The following is a 24,958-nucleotide window of genomic DNA, read 5'->3' as shown; positions in this document are numbered from 1 at the left end:
AAACCCAGCAGTGGTATGTCAGGATCAAAGGGCAGGCAGTATTTTTTTAAATTTTATAACATTTTATTTGATCATTTCCAAGTATTATTCATTAAAGACAAAGATCATTTTCTTTTCTTCCCCCCCACCCCCCCGTAGCCGACGCGTGATTCCACTGGGATTACATGTGTTCTTGCTTCAAACCCATTGCTATGTTGTTAATATTTGCATTAGGGTTTCCTTAAGAGTCTCTCCTCTGTCATGTCCCCTCAACCGCTGTAGTCAGGCAGTTGCTTTTTCTCGGTGTTTCTACTCCCACAGTTTATCCTCTGCTTATGAATGGTGTTTTTTCTGCTGGATCCCTGCAGATTGTTCAGGGACATTACACCACCACTAATGGAGAAGTCCATTACGTTCGATTGTACCACAGTGTATCAGTCTCTTTGTACAATGTTCTCCTGGTTCTGCTCCTCTCGCTCTGCATCACTTCCTGGAGGTTGTTCCAGTCTCCATGGAATTCCTCCACTTTATTATTCCTTTTTGCACAATAGTATTCCATCACCAACATATACCACAATTTGCTCAGCCATTCCCCAATTGATGGGCATCCCCTCGTTTTCCAGTTTTTGGCCACCACAAAGAGCGCAGCTATGAATATTTTTGTACAAGTCCTTTTGTCCATTATCTCTTTGGGGTACAGACCTAGCAGGGGCAGGCAGTATTTTAAAGCCCTTTGGCATAGTTCCAAATTTCTATGCTTAATTCTTGACAAACTGGTATCTTTTTTTTTAAAGTGATGCCCAGGGGCTTAAAAACGATAATTCTACCTAAATTAATTTACTTATTCAATTCAATTATTTTATAGGACTAGAAAAAATTACAGTTCATCTGGAAAAATAAAAGATCAAGACTATCAAGGGAATTAATTTAAAACAAAAAGTGGACTGTGGCCTAGTGATTGATGCCAGATCTTAAACTGTACTATAAATCAGTAGTCATTAAAACAGTCTGGTACTAGCTGAGAAATAGATTAGTGTATCAGTAGAATAGATTAGGGGTAAAAGCCTTAGCCAATCTAGAGATTGATAAACTTAAAAGATCTCAGCTTTTGGAATAAAAACTTGCTAGTTGACAAAAATTGCTAGGCAAACTGGAAATATGGAGGAAACTAGGTATAGGCCAGTATCTCACATCCTATACCAACATATGGTCAAAATGGATATATGATTTAGACATAAGGGGTGATACCGTAAGTAAATTAGGGGAACATAGTATAGTCTACCTGGCAATCTATGAAGAGGGCACGAATTTATGACCAAATGAAATATAAGCTATAAAATAAATGGTTTTGACTATATTAAATTAAAAGGATTTTGCACAAACTAAACCAGTGTAACTGGGTGTAGAAGGGAAGCGACAAACTGGGGCGGGGGGGAGGGGGGGATTTGTAACAGTTTTTTTCTGACAAAGATCTAATTTCTCAAATATATAGAAAAGTAAGTCAAATTCATAAGAATTCAAGCCATTCCCCAATGATCAAAAGATATGAACAAGAAGTTTTCAGATAAAGAAACCAAGGCTATTTATAGTCAAAGGAAAAAACACCTATCAGATTGGTTAATATGACAATAAATATAATATATATTATATATATATATAAATATATTCATATATTTATATATATATATAATATAAATAAAGGAAAATGATAAAAAAATCAAGGAAAATGATAAATGTTGGTGGAGATAAGGTAAAATCAGGCAGTAATGGATTGTTGGTGGAATTGTGAATTAGTCCAACTATTCTGGAGAGCAATTTAGAACTATGCCCAAAGGACTATAAAAAAGTACATATGCTTTGATCCAGTAATACCATTAGGTCTATATCCCAAAGAGATGAAAAAAAGGGGAAAGGATTTACTTATGCAAAAATATTTATAAACAACCCTTTCTGAGGTACCAAAGATTGGAAATAGAGGGGATGTCCATCAATTGGGGAATGGCTGAACAGATTGTGGTATATAATGGTGGAGGAATACTACTGTGCTGTAAGAAATGATGAACAAGGTGATTTTTAGAAAGAGCTGGAAAGGCCTACATTAACTAATGCAGAATGAAATAAGCAGAGCCAGGAGAACATTGTACGCAGTACCAACAGTATTGTAGAATAATGAACTTAACTTAGTCATATAACCAACCATCCAGGACTATTCGAAAGGATTTATGACAAAGAATGCTATACTCTTCCAGAAAAAGAACTGTTGGAATAGGAATGCAGATCAGAGCATACTATTTTTTACTTAAGTTTATTTGGGTTTTTATTTTGGGGTTGGATTTTATGTAATTATTTTCTTACAAAAATGAAGAACATGGAAATATATTTTGCATGATAATACATGTATGGTCCAGATCGAATTGCTTACTATCTCTGAGAAGGGGAAGAGAAATGAGGGAGGGAGACAATTTGGATCATATAGCTTCAGAAAACTACATGTAATTGTTAAAATATAATATCATTATTAAACTTAAAGTAAAGCCTACAGTTGTGCCTCAAGTCTATAGGAGCCATGGCTCAGCTATCCCCATTTGCCATGGTTTCATCATGCTTTTGGCTAATAAACATTAAGAGCAAGGTTCTCTTTATTACTCCATCAAGGAGATCTAATCAGTCTCAAATGATGCATCAGGAGTGATGTTCAGAATATATTTAAACAGATTCTTCAGTACTAGAGTAAAGGTTTATTTATTACTTTGACTAGGCTGTTGTAGGCATATCTCTTATATTTGTAATTTTATTTATTGTATCGTTTCTTTTTGTTTTTAACCTTTTTTATTTTTACCTTACCTTCTATCTCTTGGAATCAATACTGTATATTGATTCCAAGGCAGAAAAGTTGTAAGAGCTAGGCAATGGGGGGTGCTTAAGTGACTTACCCAGGGACAAACAGCTGTCTTGGCCAGATTTGAACCTACGACCTCCCGTCTCTGGGCCTGGCTCTCAATCCACTGAGCTACACAAATGCCCCCTCATTGTATAATTTGTAACAATATTTTTGAGGGAAGAATTTTTTGTCAATATTTTTTTGGGGAAAAATATTAGACAATGGTGTTAATTAACAAGAATCTTTCAATGTTTCAACTTTGTTCTGGCCCAGGGGAATTTCTTTTTAAGGGGAAATAATAATTTAAAAAACAATTTTACACTACATTATATGTTTGATTATTATGATTATATTTGGGTTTGGTTTTTTTTTTGCCTTTTTCTGGATTAATATTTACCTGCCCTGTATCCAGATGATATTAAGATGACAGAGATATAGAATGTAGACATTTTCTGCTTGTTATGTCTGCCACCTTCCCTCTGGCCAAAAAGAAAAAATGGTATGTTTGATAACAAGATTTGCTGTGTGCTAGAGCTGTTTCATTCAGTGACCTGGAAACTTCACATTGTGTTTTGTTGAAGTAATTCTTACACAGTACATTTCTGCCTCATGGAATGTGCTTTCATTATATAAAAATGTGTCCCTAAGTAGGAATCTAAAAATGATCTCTAACTATAGATGTACATAATTCAATTATTTTTTCACAATAATTAGCTAGACTAGATATTAAATAGTGATACTTTTGCTATTGACTTCATAGGAACTGTTGGGTATTGGTTTAATTCTTTATCACTTACATACTGTTTTAGAAATTTTGAACATGACTTTAGAAATTCTATTACTACCAAATGTTTTGAAGTGGAAACAGTTCCACTTAGGAATAATAGAGCAGACCCACAGAAACTGTCAGGTGAGAGATCATCCAGTCAGGTCAGAGGGATGTATGAGTTGTAGCGGTTTGTGACTATATTTAATTAGCTGGGCCAGTGATGTTAAACCTTTTAGAGACCAAGTGCCATGCCCTGGCCCCCCACCCCCTGACTGAGTGATTTATTGAAGGGGATGATACCTTATATAGATCTGTGTTGCTAGAAGGAGCCCCTACAATGTGTTGCTCAGATTACTGCTAAAACTAGGGTAAGAAAAGGAAGACAACAGGGTTTGTTCTTTTCACTTATGCTTCTAGAGGGAAAGGGAGGCAGAAGAGCAAAACTAATTTTGGACGCCTATGGAATGGTAACCTAGAAGGAAACTTGGATTTCTGGACAATGGCTTAAAACATGGATACCATAGAGAAGAAAGAATAATAATAGTTGAGATCACCAAAACAGTCTGTAATATGAGGAGGAAAAATTGGTCTCCCAAGTCCCACTGAGATTGGGGCCCTGGAGAGGAGGGGGCAGCAATAGAGGGAGGGTAAGGTTTGAACTCCATGACTGAAATATGACTCTGGATTTGTGCACTTTATTGAATAAGTATAGGTAAAGTGAGACAGGGGTTGGTTTTAGGATATGAGGAAATCTAGGGAAACCACAGGGGAGAGATAGCACCTAGGTGAATATCACTAGAAGAAGAAAAAGCACTTCTCACTAACAGGAAGGAACTTGTTGCTGGGGGAAAAATATTGGGGATGTTCTAGGGGAAAAGTGAGTCCATTGGAGTTTGTGTTAAAGGAAGTAAAAGATAACTGGGCACAGTCTGATATGCATCCTTAATTTTGGAAAAACAGATTGATTTTAAAGGATTCAGAGAAAAGATTGGTAGAATCCTATGCATCGTAGAATGTAGAAATGGATATGAGTTGCAAAGGGATGGGAAACTTTTTAAGAATGAAATTCTCATCACACAAAGGAAAGTAAATTCCAGTGAGGAGGAAAAATGATAGTTGTCTAGAAGTTATGTGGGCGATTATAGAACTCAATAACTAAAGTAGATTTTTAAAAAAGAAATGTGTCTGGGGAGCAGCTAAATGGTGTAAGGTTTAAAATTAAGGTTGAACTAAATATATGAGAATGTGGTTGCTGAAACTAATGTATCTCAAGTCAAATGACTTTTTAACAACTTTATTTATAAAATAGAAGGAAAGAGTGAAAGTAGAGAAATGAGAGAGAAGGTATCTCTCTTGTCATGATAGATAATTATTCCAGCCTGGTTCAAACCAGGCAGGGCTCGTTAACTCTCCACCAGAGGATCATGGGTTGGAGGGGATAGTGGTGAATAAAAGGAGGGTTCCAGCCAGGAGGTCTCCTCCAAGATAGGGGCCTCTCCAGAAGCTAGTCCTTTCAGGAGCCCAGAAAGGAGTCAGCCTTTTCACTCACCCATGTGGTAGTACAAAGAGAAGATCCAAGAACAGTCTTACCAGAAGCAGTCTGAGGTCCCAAGCTGGAGCCTTCTCCAAGACCACGTTCAAAGGAAAAAGACCTGGTCACAGGAAGTTGCAACTACTTTTAAAGATCCTTCTTTGCTTCCTTCCACTTTACATGGACTAATCAGAGTTTTATAATTTTCTTAGGACTGCCCTGGTCTGTCGTTTCTGAGTCATCACCCACTCTAGCTGTGTTGTGGACCTTTTCTCACTTAAGGAAATGTCAGGGTGTATATGCTTCTGGTGATTAAATCTAAAAGTGTTTGAGGGGAGAGTTAAACCCATCTTCACAGTGGCTCAGTGGTTTGAGAGCCAGGCCTCTGGCCTGTAAGGGGGAAATGAGGTTAATTTTTAAAGGGTTGGACTTGATTATTTAAGAGTTTGTTCACCAGGAATTTAATTAATTCCAAGAGATTTTATTTACAATTTATTTACAAAATATAGAAAGAGTGAAATAAGAAAAAAGAGAGAGGGGGGCAGCTTGGTGGCTCAGTGGATTGAGAGCCAGACCTAGAGAGGTCCTAGGTTCAAATCTGACCTCAGACACTTCCCAGCTGTGTGACCCTGGGCAAGTCACTTGACCCCCCATTGCCTAGCCCATACCATTCTCCTGCCTTGGAGCCAATAGACAGTATTGACTCCAAGACGGAAGGTAAGGGTTTTAAAAAAAATTAAAAAAAAAAAAAGAAATCAGAGAGAGGATAAGGCAAGATATCTAAGCTGAGGACTAAGTAATTTACTCCCGGCCCCTTCTGACAGGGAGAATTAGTTTCAGCCAGCTTCATCAAAGTCAAGGACTGGGGGAATCTGTTCAGAAAATCTAGCAGTTAAGAGTCAGCCTTTCACTCACCAAGTGTCAATCCAGTCAGCAGATTCTTCTGCCCCTCTTCACCAGCCTCAACTCAAAAGCATGAAGAATTCACATCTAGCAGAAGTGGAAGTCCAAGTTGAACTCTGCTCCAAGAACCCCCCCAAATCTGTGTAGCACTCTCTGTTTTAAAGGCTTTTCTCTTGTGTAACTTCCCCTAATTCCATGTCTACCAATCATAGTTGATTCTCTGCTCTAGGACTGCCCAGAAGGCAGTTAGTCGATTCTGATTCGTCACCCACTATTGCACACATGGGTCACAGACCTCCTTCTTCATGATTAAGTGAGATATTTTCACTTTTGGTGATTAGATCTAAATGGGCAGATCTCCATACTTAACTTTTAAGTAGGGTATTTACACTTATGGGGATTAAAATCTAAAAATAGATCTGAGTTACAATTTAAATCTTCACAGTCAGGGAAGAGCTAAGTATTTTCATTGTTATAATCAGGGAAGAGTTAAATTTAATCTTCATAGGCCTTAGATCTTTTCTAACTTTTTTAGACCCTGGGCAAGTCAATTAACCCCCATTGCCTAACCCTTATCAGTCGTCTGCCTTGTAATCAATATGTAGTATTCTGAAACTGGAAAGTTAAAAAAAAAGTAGTGTGTCTTATCTTGACAGATAAACATGAATATTGATAATTGAATATGTATATAAAGGAGCAAGAAAGCCGTAAATTTTGAAGTAGAATTAGATAAAAAATTAACTTCATCAAGCCTGAAATGCTTTGAAAGTATTCAGAAGAGCCTTGAGAACCTTCAGAACCACCACAAAAAGCTTATATTAAGAAAAACAAAAGTTTTAAGTTTTGCTTATATTGCAACTTTTAAATAATTGAATTTTGGCTATATTGTGAATGAAATCCCTATTTGGAGGCTTCCCTAGGAATTTAGCTACAATTTATAAATTGAAGCATAGATGTAGAGATCACAAATCCTAAGATACTAGAACTATAAACATTTATTTATTGTGTTATGGTCAGGTTACTTAACCTACAAAATTTGAATTGATATGACATTTTCTTATTCAGTGCTCCTTCTGCTAATGAAAGTGGTCCATTTACTTCTAAAAAAAGAAATAAAAGGAATAGAAATGAAGTTTTGGAGAAGCTCTTAGAATCTTAGCCTGTATTATTTGGGTAAACTGAATTTTGTTTTAGTAAAATTTTTAGAACAAATTTTTTTAATAAATTGGCTTAACTCCCATTCATGAGGACCATAAAGGCCTTGTTTCGTCTAAATTTTGTATATATTCTAATAGTTTAGAATAATGCTTTATGAATAGTGATTCGTAAATGTTAAATGTAATTAATTGAATTTTAATAATATTCAGATTTTTCTGTAAACATGGAAAATAATTATTAAAAATTAGTTTCATAATTATAGCCACTTGAAGGAGAAACGGGATGAGGACAAGAGAAAATGATGAGAATTATGGGAGGGATAGTCAGAGTAATGGAGCCTGAAGTAAAGATTAAAATTTGAGGAAGCTGAGGCAAGATAGAAATTAGTTTCTCTCTGCAAGGAGTATTATATTTTTAGAGGTTTATTGAGGATTAAGGATTAAAGAAAATACAGAATAAGAAAGCACATGTCTAGGTCCAGAGAGCCTATTCACGACCCCTCACATCTTGCCTGCTAGGTGGAGAGCCGCATGTGCTCCGAAGCGGAAGTAAAAAAGAGTTGCTATATTTTTGTACAATAAGGTCCTTTCCCCCTTTTTTTGATGAATTAAAGATTAAAAAAAAGAATATTAAAAATTAATAATAAATTTAAAATGGACAAAAGCAGCAAATGCACACGCACACATACACATACACACAGTAGCTACCCTGTTTCTACCATGATTAAATATAAAATTCTCTATTTTGCTTTTAAAGGTTTTTTCCCTTCCAGGTATTCTGTGATATAGTCACATTGCTATTTCTTGAAGAAGACATTCAGATGCTGTGTCCCATATCTTTAAATGTACTTCTTCCTCATCTTTACTACCTGCATTACATGATCAAAAATTCCCAACTAAAACCCTGCCTTCAATCAGTGGAACAGACTAGGAGAAAGTGACCTCAGCCAAACAGTCTATGACAAGCCCAAAGATCCCATATTTTGGGACCAAAACCCACTATTTGATAAAAATTGCTGGGAAAATTAGAAGACAGTATGGGAGAGATTAGGTTTGGATCAACACCTCACACTCTACACCAAGATAAACTCAGAATGGGTGAATGACTTGAACATAAAAAAGAAAACTATAAGTAAATTATGTGAACACAGAATAGTATACATGTCAGACCTTTGGGAAAGGAAAGACTTTAAAACCAAGCAAGAGCTGGAAAAAAAATCACAAAATATAAAATCAGTAATTTTGATTACATCAAATTAAAAAGGTTTTTTGTACAAACAAAACTACTGCAACCAAAATTAGAAGGGAAGCAACAAATTAGGAAACAATCTTCATAACAAAAACTTCTGACAAAGGTCTAATTACTCAAATTTACAAAGAGCTAAATCAATTGTACAAAAAAATCAAGCCATTCTCCAATTGATAAATGGGCAAGGGACATGAATAGGCATTTTTCAGCTAAAGAAATAAAAACTATTAAAAAGCACATGAAAAAAAGAAAAAGTGTTCTAAATCTCTTATAATCAGAGAGATGCAAATCAAAACAGCTCTGAGGTATCACCTCACACCTAGCAGATTGTCTAACATGACAACAAAGGAAAGTAATGAATGCTGGAGGGGATGTGGCAAAGTTGGGACATTAATGCATCGCTAGTGGAGTTGTGAATTGATCCAACCATTCTGGAGGGCAATTTGGAACTATGCCCAAAGGGCGATAAAAGACTGTCTGCCCATTGATCCAGCCATAGCACTGCTGGGTTTGTACCCCAAAGAGATAATAAGGAAAAAGACATGTGCAAGAACATTCATAGCTGCAGTCTTTGTGGTAGCAAAAAATTGGAAAATGAGGGGATGCCCTTCAGTTGGGGAATGTCTGAACAAATTGTGGTGTATATTGGTGATGGGAGTATTATCGTGCTCAAAGGAATAATAAAGTGGAGGAATTCCATGGGGACTGGAATGACCTTCAGGAATTGATGCAGAGTGAGAGGAGCAGAACCAGGAGAACATTGTACACAGGGACTGATACACTTGTGGTACAATTGAATGTAATGGACTTCTCCATTAGTGGCAGTATAGTGATCCTGAACAACTTGGAGGAATCTAAAAAACACTATCCACATTCAGAGGAAATACAGTGGGAGTAAAAACACTGAAGAAAAACAACTGCTTGAATGCATGGGTGGAGGGGATATGGTTGGATATGTAGACTCTAAATGAACATCCTAATGCAAACATCAATAATATGGAAATAAGTTCTGATCAAGGACACAAGTAATACCCAATGAAATTGTGCCTTGGCTGCAGGAATGGTGGGGAAGGGGAGGGAGGGAAATAATGTGATTCATGTAACCAAAGAATAATGTTCCAAATTGACTAAATTAATTCAAAAGAAAAATAGGAAAAAAATATTCTCAGCTGAAATGTGAAGAATGTGAGAGGGAGAGGGACTAGTGTAAAGCAGACAATTTCTCCAAGGTTTCTAGTACACTTTTGCAATGAGTTTTGGCATGTTGTATTCTTAGAATGTTTGCTCATTGCTGAGAGGGAGAAGAAACAATCACCTATTTTGACATATAATTTATATCCTTGTTCCAACCAGTGACTTATGTCATTCTTTTAAAATCTAGGGGGAAATCCCCCCCAACACACACTTCCCAAATTCAAAACCTAATAGTGACTTTATCCTAGTATGCTTTATTTTCTTTAAAATCTCTTGCTGTCTGTCCGCTCAAACTCGCTACTAGTTTGGAAAATATTGGCTGACTGGCATCTTGGAATTCGGACAGTTTTATGCTAATTCCTTTCAATCAACCATCATGAAAGAATAAATCAGATATGGAAGATATGATTCTATGATATCACCATCTTCAAAGCCAAGACTGAAATCCACTTAAGATAAATACAGGGGAGATGGAGGGCAATCTCAGAAGGAAGTTCTGAATTCTTTCCACTTCAACAGATGGAACATGAGCTATACCATGAAATATGGGTAGATTTTGAATTGGGTTTTGAAGTGTGGTTAGGTATTAGGTAAGTGAGGGAAAATTGTGGTGGTGGTATTTCAAGTATGTAGTATAGGTGTCCAAAAAATAAAAATGGAAATTCATACTTCATATTAGGGGATAAATAGACCAGATAGACCGCCATAGAAGGAATATAACGAAGGGGGAAAAGTAGGCTGGGACCAGATTATGAAAGATACTGAACAGTCCAAAATAGATGACTATTATCATTTGGCCTTTGGGGACGTTGTGGAGATTAAGTGTGAAAGAATTAGAATTCTTTCTAAATAGTGATATATATATAACAAAACTAAGAAAAGCAACTTGTATAGGTTATAAGTAATTTTCTAGGCTTTTAAGAAAATTTCTTTTGGGAATTAAATGCTGTGTTATAGGAAGTCTAAAAGGGTTCTCTTCAGTCATGTTCAGTCCAATGAACATAGGTTGCTAAGAGTCTATGAGAATGTAACTTCCTTGCAGGGAAGGCTTTTTTTTCATTTTATCTTTGTATCCCTAGCACATTATAATGCTTTGTTATAGGAAAAATTTAACAAATGTCTTTTGAGTTAGATTTAGAAGTGAGAAAACAAGTCCAAAAAAGGTTACCCAGTATTTCACAAGTACCAAATTGTATGTTCATTCAACCAATAATCACTTATTCAGCATGCCAAGCTTAGGAATTGAAGAAGCAAAATTAATATTGGCCTTCAAGGAACTCACATTCTAATTTACATTCTGGTTTCTGCCTCTAAAATCAGTATTCATTTCTCAATGCCATACTGCTTGTTATAGGTAAAAGCATCAAAGGATGCTTTTAAAATTTTTACCTAGATGGAATTTTAGGGATCAATTAGTCCAACACACTTATTTGACATATGAGGAATCTGAGGTCCAGAAAGATCAAGTGATCCCTCCCAGATCATATAGCAAATAAACAACAGAGACGGTTTCAAACCATGTTTTATTTTCTTAAAGTTGGAGTCTTTTTTATTATACTACATTCAATAAATACTGTCTTTAATTGAAAAAAAATAAAATAAAACCCTGCCTTCCACAAGAATCCTTTCTGAGTCCCCTTTAAAAGAGGTGTTTCTTGGGGCAGATAAATGACTCAGTGGATAGAGAGCTGCACCCAGAGATCCCCTCAGTTCTAGGTTCAAATCTGGCCTCTGACTCTTTGTAGCTATGTGACATTGGGAAAGTCACAACCCCAGTTGCCTAGTCATTACCACTCTTCTGTTTTGTAACTAATACTAGGACAGACAGTAAGGATTTAAAAAAGTAATGTCTCATCCTTTTGATTTTTCCCAATTTTTGTCATTTTATGTTGTAGGTGACATAGTCATTTGCTTATTGTTATCCCCATTACATTGATTGGTGAATTTCTTGAGAGCAGGGAATACTTTGTATTCCCAAGCTTAGCCCTTAATAAATCCTTCTTGACTGACAGACTCAAGAAGCAGGGGGGGGGGGGAATCTTATAATTACCCTTCAGTTTGAGTTTATGCAAAGAAACTATTTTTGGGGAGTAAAATACATTCTAGTTTACACCATGTTGCTAAACCATTGTTTCTAGGACTAATGTAGTTGATCTACAGGTAAAGCTCCCTTTAAAACAATATATAACCAGTAAGCCATATTATTTAAGTTGTAAATTCCATGGCATTATGGATGTTCCAAATTTTCTTCTTCCTGAAACAGTATTAATTTGAATGGGGAGGGAGAAGCATTTATATATATATGTATTTGAAATGTAACAAATTAAAAATTTCATTGTTTTTTCTTTCCGCCCTGTTCCCAGGTCCAAAGCAGCCTTTATGTAAATCAAGCAGTGTGCCATCTATCCTAGAAACAAATTACAAATATCCTGATTTGCCTATAAATCGGTGTAAGGAAGAGGTAAGTTAGCATAAATGTAACTTTCTCTTTTAAATTTTGGAGCAGCTATAGGATCCTAGAGAAAACTGAGAAAGATCTTGGAAGTCATGGAGTCCATCTCCTTCCTTTTATAGGTAAATGAGACTCAGAGAGGTTAACTGAGTTGTCTGGGATCATCCAGCTAATAAATAAATATCTTAGGTGGAATTTGAACCTAGCTTTTCTTAATTCTAGGTGCAGCAATTAATATAGTACTTATACTGCTTCTCAAGTTTGCTTTTTCCTAACATCATATAACATAAAGGTATTATCTTTTTATTCAACATAGATTAGTAAATTATTATTATTATTATCTATTATTAGATCATCCATTATGTTCTTCAGAGACATATTTGCCATTGTAGGGGAAAGAGGTAAAGTCAAAGAAGACAATCTATAGCCTTAAGACATCTGTAAATTTATTTTGTTCATTGAATTTTAATAAATCTTCACTTCTGACCTAACATTCCATTTGTCTTTGGCCTTTCTCCTCTGACACTATCTCCTCAAAACCCTTTCCATGGCTAAAGATTTTTAAATATAAAAATGGAACTTCTTTGATAATTATCTCTCTGATCTAGTCTTCTTATAAAAGTTTACCTAGTAATGATATTTTTAAAATTAATATAGAACATTTGTTAGGTAATTTTATTAATAGTGGCAATCAAACTATAGTGGTAGATTGCTTTTAGTTCTAGGTAATCTTATTCCTTTAAATATTTAAAAATTTAAGAATATTGATTTACCCAGGGGGAGAGGTTGTAGTATGGATAATACAAGACTGGATAACTTAAACTCAGTTTTTATTTGGTTTGGGCTTTTATTTTTTTGGGTATTTATTTTTAATATTTGGTTGCCTGTATTTATATATAACTGGTTTCCTTTGAAATCCCATGTGTTTTATTTAACACATTTGAAAATATTCTGAGACGGGATTAGTTAGGCTTTAACAGACTCCTGAAAGGAGGCCATGACAAAAAGATTTAAGAGTACCTTTAATAGATCATCTTTAAGGTTATTTCTAGCTTTCTGACCTTATGTTTTGTAGGAGCACATTATCATCACATGAATAATATAGTTTCCATTTCTGTTTACTTTTTGTTCATTGAAGAGAGCACTAATTCCACACCCCCCACCCTTTTCTAATTCCAGGTGATTTCCTTGATAGAAAGCAATTCAGTTGTAATCATTCATGGTGCAACTGGTAGTGGAAAAAGCACCCAACTTCCTCAGTATGTCTTGGATTATTATATTCACCGTTCTATATACTGCAACATTGTGGTTACTCAGCCACGGAAAATAGGTGCCAGCAGCATCGCAAGATGGATTAGTAAAGAGAGATCTTGGACTTTGGGTGGTTTGGTAGGATATCAGGTGAGCTAATTCTAGAAAGCAAGCAAATTTTTGTTTCTGCTTTAATTTCTTGGCCTATATCATGTAATAGTATACATGATTTTTTGCAAACCTTTGAATTTTACCAGGTATTTATGGATTAGAAATATACGATTTTTTAAAAGATTTTAATCAATTTTTTGTGTTAATTTCCAAATAAATGAGTGTTAAGTATTGATAGACTTTAACAAAACAAAACCCAAACAATAAATTCCCCCCCAAAAACAAGATGTGGTTCATGTAGGAGGGATAGCACTTAGTGACTTTTTTTTTAAGTAATTGACACTATTAAAATATATAAACTTCTGCTTCCTTCTTTCTCCTATTTTAGGTTGGACTTGAGAAAATAGCGACTAAAGACACAAAGTTAATTTACATGACCACTGGTGTGCTGCTTCAGAAAATAGTTGGGGCCAAAAGTTTGGCAGAATTCACCCATGTCTTCATTGATGAAGTAAGTTTGAAAAAAATTATTTGTTTTTATTTATTGTACAGATCAAATTAATGTACTTGAAAGCATTTTGTAAAATTGATAATTAATGTACAATATAAGTATTTGTTGAATGTAAATGAAGTAACTGATTTTCATATAAAGTTTTTTGACCACAATGCACTTTTCAAAATTTCAAAATTTGTTTCTGAGATATATTTATACATGGAGAAAGAGGTTTGAGTGTTCTGACCAATAGGTCAAGGTTCCAGCTTTGCTCTTTAGACATAATATGGAAAGGACTACTAATTTTACATTGTTTTGTTTTTCAGCCATTTCTATTCAGCTATAGATTTTATTTACTCTTTCATTTTTTGAGTATCATTGAGTGGGATAAAATATAATAGCCCCAAAATTTCCCACTTATAAAATGAACTGAAGTCAGAAAGCATTAGTGAAGAAGCAGGCAGTTTTATTTAATACCCTAGTAGTGACAAATGCAAATGCCTGTGATGAAAATGGATTTTTCATAGAAATGCTAATGCGAGATTTCCCTTCCCTTCTCTGTCAAGCCCCCTTGTCTGGAGTCCAAGACTTGCACACTAATCACATAGGCTAGGTTCAGGGTACAGTGAAAATAACAAAAAGTATGAAAGAAAAATTACATTTTTCAACACAACACAAGAAAAGTAGCTAAACCGCCAATTGCCCTTGAATCAGAAGCCTCTACTTTCTTAGACTTCTTCTGGAATTCTCTAGATAAACAATCAGGCAAAGGTAACAAACTACCCTTCCACATCCCCTTTCCCTAGTCAGGATAAAAATTGGAGGTGCTTGCCTCTTGAACATGGGGTGCAAGCCGAATGTCATTCTGAGAATAAAACACTTGATTCTATCTCACTCAACCCTCCTCCCCTTTATTTCAGAGATGTGTTGCTCTCACTTGTCTTAGTTTCTCTCTCTAGATATCCTCGGCTGTTTTACAAATAATTTTGTCAATCTGCTTTATCACTTTTCCCTTATGATCTTTTTTTTGTATGTAATAATTATCTGCATGTTTCCAATGAAGTTCCTGACATTAGACAACGAAGGAAATTGGTACAATCACAATTAATGGCATTGATTAAACATTATGGTCAATTAAAACTGAAGGGTCCCCTTCTTTATAACTGTTTTCTATAGGACCTTGACAGTAAATATAGATCATTGATGAACAAAAATCTCACTTAACTAGCATTTGATAAATTCCAGTCTTCAACTACTGATTTACTTGGTTGTTTGGGAAATGGAAACTTTTGTTTTACAATTTGCATTCTGTGCTGATTATAGGAATTTGTCAGTAGAAGAAAAAGGCAGAGAAATGACTATAATTGTCCTCACTGGTTCCTTTAGGTCTATGCCTTAAGAGTACATGCTGTCTAACTTTTATGTTTAGGCCAGAGCTGTCAGTGGCTCATGCCATAACTGTTTCACTAAGGAATTATCAGAATCCAATGTGCCTTACCAAATCAGAAGGATCCCATTCTAGCTTTAGGCTAAGATTGTCTCTCTAACTTTTATTAAGAACTTTTGTCTGTCCTCTGAATACCTCATAGTTAGTTCTTTTGAATGGTGGATTGATCATCAGACAGCCATACTTGAATTCCAAACTCACAATAATATTATTTGAAATCCTCAAAGCCTTTACCTTAAACGTCAAATCTCACTTAATTGCAGCTCAGAGAAATTTATCTTCTCAATAGTCTAATTCCATTATCCTGAAGTTTCATAACCCAAACAAGCCTTTTTCTTACTTTGCCTATTCTAATGGCTTCTTAAAGCCTTATAAGTTTACAAATAAAATGTTTTTCTCTTTATTTTTCTCTTACAGTAAATACAAATTCTGTATTTTCTTTATTCTTTCTCTATTTTAGTGCTCACAGACTCTTCTTACTCTAAAATAGACCTAACTGAAAAGATAGAATTGCTTAAATTGCAGTTTCAAAATATTCACTTTTCCCATTCAAAACCTCTGCTCAAGACAGAATAGAACTTTCTGTTTTGCCTTCTTCTTCTCACATATTCTACATTCTTGAAACCTTATATTCCTTCCATTGGAATTTGCTTTGATTGAACAAAAATGGCATTCAAACGAAATCATTCTTGATCGAAGTACAAATTTTGGTAGCAATCCATATAATACGTAATCATATTTCATAGATCATTTAACACTATTCCAAGCTATTGATACATGTTCCATTTCAAATTTACAGATTTGAAACTTTTTCTTTCCCAATGCTCTTAGCATTTTTACTTGTCAGCACTTTCCTAGATTACATAGAATCTTAGTGCTTCTTCACCTCTTTCTTCTATAAAGATGACACTAAATTTTGATACGAGTTATATGTTATAGCACTACTAAGTTGGTTCAGAATAATTCCCTCCTATATTTGTATTAACCTGAAACTTTGAAACTTCATATTCATTTTGCCCTGCTCAAGAAGCACACTTCAGAATGAGGATGTTATTTTTTGAAACCACAAATACACATATTCTTTGAAATGAATACCATTTGAGAAATCCAATTCAGAGATCAAATATGTCTTTCTGTGTTTCTTCTATCTTCCTTCATTGTGTCTAGGAAAGGAGAAATGATGAAAAAGTGTTGAACAGATCTTTATACCTACCTCTTTCTTTCTCCATATAGAGGGCAAAATCTAGTGAATAATCCCTTTTCACTTTGTTAAGCTTAGAGTTAATAAATTCAAAATTTCCACAGAAGTTCATTTTAAAATCTCTTAACTCATTCTCTTGTCTTTCTCAACCTCCCCATATTCCAGAACATAAGGAGAGATAGTTAACTAATAAATCAAATAGAACCTTTTTCCCCTCTTTTCCCCCTTTGTGTGCACACGCAACACAGAATTACAAAGACAATCAATAAAATAGTTAAATAAATTTTACTTTAGTTTTTCAGCAGTCCCAGGGACCCAAATCTCACCTGCCATTCTGTGCCAGGTTATCTCTAACCCTCCCCCCCAGATCTTCAGGAGGGAGGAAATGAGGCTTAAGGCCTTTATAACCATAACCATAACCATTTGCAATTATAGCATTAGTTTCTTTTTACACATATCCCACAATCATTGGCTGAGTCAGAGAAATACTCCTCTTTCACTCCAGCCACAACAGGTTCTCTTTGTTAACTAAATCTAACTCCTGGAGCAGCACAATATAAGCGGGGATCTAGTGATTCTGTGTCTATCAGGAAGGTAACCTCTACTTCCAGATCCCCCATCTTCAATGTTATTAACGGCTCTCGGTGAGTGCCCCTAAAAAAGACCCTCCTTTCCTTCTGGGGGGGGGTCATACTTTTCCTTTTTTTTTAAATTTTTTAATTTATTTTAGAATATTTTTCCATGGTTCACATGATTCATGATTTTTCCCACCTTCTTTCCTCCCCCCTCCTGGAGCTGACAAGGAATTCCACTGGGTTATACATGTTGTTTCAAACCCATTTACATAGTATTGATAGTTGCAATAGAATGATCTTTTAATACCAAACCCCCAAACATATCCACATTGAACCACGTGATCGATCATATGTTTTTCTTCTGCAGTTTTACTCCCACAGTTCTTTCTCTGGATATGGATAGCCTTCTTTCTCATAAGTCCCTCAGAATTGTATAGGATCATTGCTTATAGTTCCTCACTATTGCCTACTCATACTTAACCAGGAAACTTTTCATTGCCCTGTGAGGGATACTGCATTTTAACCTCTGAAAACTGTACATTCCATGGCTCAAAGCCAAACTATAAACTGAAACGACAAAAATCATCTACACACTTGTATGACACTTAAGAAAAATCAAATCAAAGTGTATTAGGAGAAATGGCCTTTGCATATTTGGAAGCTTTAAAAATTATAAACATGAATGCAAAAAACATGGATAAACCTATGCAAAGGTTAATAGGATAACAACAACATATGTATTGACAATAATTTCACATGAAAAAGAAAATATAGCCAGACAGAATTTTGACTGGACCCACCTAAAAGGATACAGAGCAAAATGCACTTTTGTTGCTTGTAATTTATTTCATCTTAATTTTTTACTACTCAACATAATACATTCAAGATTTATGTATGGTCTTATTCTTCACTTGGCACACTTTCATCATTTTTGCTTTGCTACTAGTAGAAAAGTCTGTTAGGTTCAATTGTTCCACAGTATCCGTCATCTCCAAGTACAATGTTCTCCTGGTTCTGCTCCTTTCACTCTGCATCAATTCCTGGAAGTCTTTCCAGCTCACATGGATGTCCTCCAGTTCATTATTCCTTTTAGCACAATAGTATTCCATCACCATCAGATTCCACAATTTCTTTATTCATTCCCCAATTGAGGGAAAACCCCTCATTTTCCAATTTTTTCCACCATAAAGAGCATAGCTATAAATATTTTTGCACAAGTATTTTTTCTTATTATTTCTTTGGGGTACAGGGTAATACCTTTCCTACTCTACTCTCTCCTGTTGTTCTTGTAAACATCTGCTGCTTAATAACTTGGATCATTGTCTTAATTTTCTCCCTCATTTTATCATCCCCCCTCCTAACAAATACCTGTTGAGCTTGCTGTAATAACTCGCCTAATGGCCTAATTGCTTAACCCTCTGTCTTTTGTAGTTTCTTGTAATATCTGATCACAAGTTAATTCAGTTATATCTAGGCCAGAATATCTGCTCATCAAAATTTTTCAATTGATTCAAAAAAATCAGTGGGCATCTCATCTTTCTCTTGTTTGGCTTCAGACACCTTATTCAGGTTCTCATTCCAGGGCATAGCTATTCTTATGCCCTGAATGATAATTCTCCTAAGATCTCTCATATTCTCCTTTTCTCATTTGAGAACAAAAGTTTCCCCTTCTAGTAACCACAGGGCAGTATGAGCATACTTTTCCTCATCTCTAGGCTGTTTTACTATTAATATCTATTCCCCTAAGGTAAACTTTAGCCAACAAACAGTATTTTATCATTATTCTCTAATCCTAATCTCCTAATTTATTGCCAATGGGTTATTTTCTAATACCTCTAGTTCTGATAAATTTCGTCTCTTCTTTTTACTGTTTGTTGAAATTGTTTAGACAATTTCTGTGTTTATCTGCCTTCAAATCAAGATATCTAGAATCCTGTAAAACCCTTGCCAGCAGTCATTAGCTGCTCAATCCTGAGGGTTTCCATCCTCAGATGTCTTGCAAGCTAACTTTTCCCTGATTCACTTACCCCCAGACAGGCAAGACTTGGGCAACCTGTATCTTGCCTGGGATGTCTTGTGAATCAAACCCTGGGTTGCTCACTCTTAAACTCTCCAGTTCAGACTCGGGAAATCTTTGTCTTCCCTGAGTTGTCTTGCAACCAAGAACACTAGTCACTCAAATCTTTGGTTCACCAGTCAATGCTATCTTGAGAACTAGGCAGGGGTTTTCAGTCTTGCAAACCTCAACAGATTTGGGATACTTTAGCATCATTTGATTAAGCTTCCTCCTGCTTTGTTCTGCTCTGGATCTTTTATATATATACAATTCCTGCTTTGCCTCTTTTCCAGTTAGGTCCCTCACCCTGCATCTGTTACACATCTCACACACTCATATCCAAGGAAACCCTTCCGAACCAGGGCTTAGATCAAACCTCTCCTGCACTTGGGCCCTGTATGCATACTTATGTAATCTCTTTGCAGCCTCTGTGTTCTAAATCTTGACTGTTCTTTGGATCCCAATCTCCTTATCCCTTCCTGGCTTGGAAGCTGCCAAAGCTCATAGACCTCCTTCCCTGGAAGGTGGCCAGAATCACTGGTAGATGCATCTATGCCTACCAGGAAAGGAAACTGAGAGGCCAATGCCATCCTAGAATCATGGATGAGCCCCCAACTCAGTGAATGATCTGGACTCAGAAAGCATGAGTGAAAAAGCAGCAGTTTTATTCTTTTCATGAAAGGTGGAAGATGTCCTAATGGCAAATGCTAATGCCTCAGAACAAGAAGAAATCTTTTATAGAAATGTGAGATTTCGCCTCCCTTCTCTGTCTAGCTCTTTTGTCTGGGGTCCAAGACTTACACTCTAATCACATAGGCTAGGTTTAAGGTACAGTGAAAACAACAAAATGCATGAAAGAAAAATTACATTTTCCAACACTCACAAGATAAAAAAGTACCTGAACTGCCAATTGCCCTTGATCAGAAGTCTCTACTTTCTCAGGCTTGTCCTGGAATCTTCTAGATAAATAGTTAGCCAAAGGCAACAAACTATCCCTCCATATCCCTTTTCCCTAGTTGGGATAAAAATTGGCAGTCCCTACCTTCTTGAATATGGGGTACAAGCTGAATGTCATTCTGCGAATAATACAATTAATTCAATCTCACTCATCATGATGGAACTACTGACACTGTATGATTTGAGATGGAACTTTTTGTCTCTGTTTCTTTGGTCCTGGAACCCTTGATAAGTTTGAGCTCTTTTTAGCATGCCCCACCTAGTAAGTCAGTGGATGCCACATAGATGTGTTGAACCATGATAGAATAGAAAGATATGAATTAATGATTAATTAGTGACTGAGATCTTAATGACCATTTCTCTGGGGAAAAATTGATGCTCTCTCTCCATATATGTATATTAATGTATTAGAAGAGTTATCCTTAATTTTTGTGAAATTTGGGACCAATCACCTTTAAGCTTATTTAAGTGTGTCCCACTGTAAGAAAATCAGAGATGTGAAAAGGTGACATCACACAGTTTATTTCATTGGGGAATCTGAATCTATGAAGGACTGGACTCACTGCTGAAATCATTTTAATATTTGACTTCCCAGTTCAATTCAAATATTTAATTTCACAGAAGTATATCAAACTATGTATGAGAACAAGTAAGGCAGCTAGGTGTAGTGCTAGGATTCTTATCCTTTTTCATTGTTGCATGGACTCCTATGCTAGATTGATGAGGCCTCTGGATCTCTTCTCATAGTGTTTTTAAATCCATAATTCAACACACATATTAAACATGTACATCTGCACCTTATATATATACATATATATAGATATAGATATATAGATATAGATATATTTACACATACATTACAATGAAAAGGAAACAAATTACAATGCATTTATTAAAAAAAAAAAGAAACGGAAGTTTATCACCCCAGATTAAGGATTCCTGATGCAGTACTTAAATGCAGTACTTTGTTCAAATCCCACCTCTGACATCTATCCTGGCTATGGTATTATGGGGAAGTTACTTAATTTTTCAGTAAGCTCCATAAATATTTAAGACATTAAATTGCAGAGATGGCACTGACCTGCATTAGCAGGAGCACTAATGAAATCACAGGTCTGTAAAAGAAAAAAAGGTAACAAATCTATATAAGACCTCAAATGTATAGACATGAAGTAATCATACCATTCTTGTCCTGAAGTTACAGTCTACTGGGGATATAACACATGGCTAAACAAATAAGAAGCATCATTGTGTGCTAAAAAGAGAGTTTAATATGGAATGTGAGGATCTTGGTTCAGATTTTTACTTAACTGCATAATACTAATCCTTACTAATTTTTAAAAAGCAATAGAATTAGATTATATAATCTTTTAAATCCTTTATATTTCCATAATCCATACTATGATCCTTTTCCTTCTACTTTTCCTATTCTTTACACTGAATCTGAACTTTGTCTTCACTGGTGACCACTGATCTCTTTAATAATTCTTTTTTTTCCTGCATACTGAATTCCCTTGTCTTCATACTTACCCATAGCTTCATATGCCATAGCCTAATAATAAATGATTGTTGAATTTCATGCTCTGCTACTTAGATGATTTAACCAGCCATCTTAGTTTCACCAGGGTTAAAGTGTTTGAGAGAGACTAACAGATTCTGTCAGATTGTTCTATACAGTATTGATGGATAAAGCCACAAAATTGAACTGATTTTACCCACTGTAACTTTTGGGTACATCATCTTATTTGGATCTTTGCTGCTGCCAGTGATTTTTTTTTGTTGTTGTTGTTCTTATGGATTGCTTGTATCATTCTCCACAATTAGGAGATTTTTTTTTCTTTAAACCCCCAACTGTACCTCCCATATCCAAATTGTTAAGACATGGCCTTTTAGGCTATAGATTCTAATAATAAACTGCTCTCTTAAAAATGATGAAAGAAGTGTGCCAAGTGAAGAATAAGACCGACCATACATAAATCTTGAATGTTGAATAGTAAAAAATTAAGATGAAATAAATTACAAGCAACAAAAGTGCATTTTGCTCTGTATCCTTTTAGGTGGGTCCAGTCAAAATTCTGTCTGGCTATATTTTCTTTTTCATGTGAAATTATTGTCAGTATATATGTTGTTGTTATCCTATTAACCTTTGCATAGGTTTATCCATGTTTTTTGCATTCATGTTTATAATTTTTAAAGCCTCCAAATATGCAAAGGCCATTTCTCCTAATATCACTTTGATTTGATTTTTCTTAAGTGTCATACAAGTGTGTAGATGATTTTTGTGGTTTCAGTTTATATTATAGTTTGGCTTTGAGCCATGGAATGTACAGTTTTCAGAGGTTAAAATGCAGTATCCCTCACAGGGCAATGAAAAGTTTCCTGGTTAAGTATGAGTAGGCAGCAGTGAGAAACTATAAAAAAAGAACAAGAATAAAAAATATCAAATGTTTATACCTAGATAGTTTCCCCCTCCCCCTACCAATACTCTTTGTGGTTAATGCATTCATGTCCACTCAAAATAATAGCTTACAAACCCCCCACTGATAAGTTTATTTTTTTCTAGTTAGCTAGAAGCAAAAATTTAAGTCAAAGGCATTTAATAAAATAGCATTGTTAGAATATTTGCTAGAGACTATTCTCATAAACTGATAGCATACTATAGTTGCACCATCATTTGGGAGAGTGAACGAGCAAAAGGATCACAAAAGTAGGACCTCTCTGGGACACAATCTATGAAAAAGTGTTGGGAAACTAACCTGAGAAGGAGGTGCTGCATATATAGGCAGTTTTAATAGGAAGAATCAGAAGTTAGCAATCATAGGAAAGAATTCTCTGAATCATAAAAAGGATAAATACTAAAACTAAAATTTCACACTTGTCAGATTGAAAAAGACAAAAAAATTTTATAAAAGATACATTTTAAGAAGGACATTGATATTCTATTGTTGCTAGAGGAGGGCAATAAGGATGGTGAAGAAGCCTGAGTTCAAGCTATATAAGGAATTGAGTTTATCTAATCTGTAAAAGAAAGATTCAGGGAGATAATAATTATCTTTGAATATTAAAAAACTATCATGGAGAAGGGATTACATTTATCTTGTTTGCTCTATGAAGGAGTGACAGGAACAGTTGATGGAAGTTACAAAGTGTCTCTCTGAAGAGATGCTGGGATCTCTCTCCATTGAGGTCTTTTTTGTTTTAAACCCTTTTTGTCTTAGAATTGATACTGAGAATTAGTACTGAGACAGAAGAGTAGTTAAAGACCAGGCAGTTTTGAAGTTAATTGACTTACAGAGGATCATGCAAGGAGGAAGTGTTTGGGAACCGATTTGAACACAGAACTCTCCTATCTCAAGGCTGGTATTGAAGTTTTAAAAGGGAAACTTGGAGTAGTACTTGTGTGTATGTATAGAGGAGATATCTCATTGTGTATTTTTTGGACTAAGTGGCCTCTGAGATCCTTCTGACTCAAAAATTTAAAAAAAGATTCTGGAAATATAATTCCCATATTCTATTCTACCCACAAAGGTAGGCATCTTTAACTTGATATATAGAATGTAGCCACAGGAATAGGAATTTGACTTAAATGAATTAATGTACCAAAGTGAACAACTGATTCCTTTTATTCTTCCTCTAGCAGTGTCATTGCTAGTACTTGGTACTAATCTTTATTAATATTACTGGATTTTTTTTTTGTAGGTACATGAACGTACAGAGGAGATGGATTTCCTCTTGCTGGTGGTTCGAAAACTTTTAAGGACAAACTCACGTTTTGTGAAGGTAAGCATGCCTTCTCTGAATAAAATACTCGAGGTCAGATTTTGTCATTGTCTTTCTCTTTTTATTTTACCTGATTTTAAATTATAAGTGGGGGCTGATCAAACTTAGTAACATGTGTAGTGTCTTAGTACATGCTAGAGGGTATTCTTCTATGACCATAGTAATGTGTTTTGAGTACTTTTTAAATAAAATTGCATTAATGTCAAAAGTTTGCTTCAGGCTGTAGAAAGATCTAATGATAGTTGACTGTAATGAAATATTTGATATTAGAGATTTGTCTTTCCTGGAATGAATGATTTAAAGGCATAGGAATACTGACATTTAGTAATGAACTACAAAATTATAGATTAAAATAGTAAATGTGGTACTCTTGCAGAGATTTCATATATGGTTCCATTCCCATATAGACTTATCTTATGTACATCTCCATATATGTTTATATTATGTACTTATTCATGCACACTACCATCTATTCAAATTGATTTAGCCTCGCTGTTCTTTGAAGACCTTGTTGCATCTTAACAGCTTTTTATAGCACCTCTCCCAGTACCCCCCATGCCAGGAATATATTTTTTCCTCACTTCTGCCTCTTCAAATCTTCATCATCCTTCAAGTCCCTCAGGTGCTGCCTCCTATATAAAGCTTCTTCCAGTTTCTCCCATTTCATGTTCACTTGCTCCTCAGATGACCCTAGTATTCACTTGCCTATTACATCTATGTTGTTATCCCCCTACTCCCACAGCCACTGCTCCCTGAGAGCTTAGGGCTGGTTGTGTTTGTATTCTCTCTGCTTTGCCCATGGCAGATGATTAAGCAGCCAATAAATGTTTTAATGGAGATATTTTAGTATAACTTTTAGCTCACTTATTCGACCTAGCTGTTGTGAAGAGAGGGAAGGGAACAAGTATTTAAGTGCATACTATTTACCTGGCTTTGTGCTAAGTACTTTTCAAATATTATCTCATTTGATTA

The 24,958-nt window shown here is 35.3% G+C and overlaps 1 protein-coding gene across 1 annotated transcript in view; it reads left to right on the top strand.

The window, feature by feature from the left end:
* TDRD9 (tudor domain containing 9) overlaps positions 1-24,958 on the top strand; it is a 236,276-nt gene that overhangs the window by 91,660 nt on the left and 119,658 nt on the right. Inside the window, exons 3-6 of the mRNA XM_007473479.3 lie at positions 12,027-12,124; positions 13,295-13,516; positions 13,866-13,988; positions 23,906-23,986. Coding sequence (XP_007473541.2) covers positions 12,027-12,124; positions 13,295-13,516; positions 13,866-13,988; positions 23,906-23,986 — 524 coding nt within the window. The remainder of the gene's footprint in view (positions 1-12,026; positions 12,125-13,294; positions 13,517-13,865; positions 13,989-23,905; positions 23,987-24,958) is intronic.

Source organism: Monodelphis domestica, chromosome 1, assembly GCF_027887165.1.
Source record: "Monodelphis domestica isolate mMonDom1 chromosome 1, mMonDom1.pri, whole genome shotgun sequence".
Classification (NCBI taxonomy): Eukaryota; Metazoa; Chordata; class Mammalia; order Didelphimorphia; family Didelphidae; genus Monodelphis; species Monodelphis domestica.
Note: the sequence above shows the minus strand (reverse complement) of the source record. Positions and strands in the feature narration are given on the sequence as shown.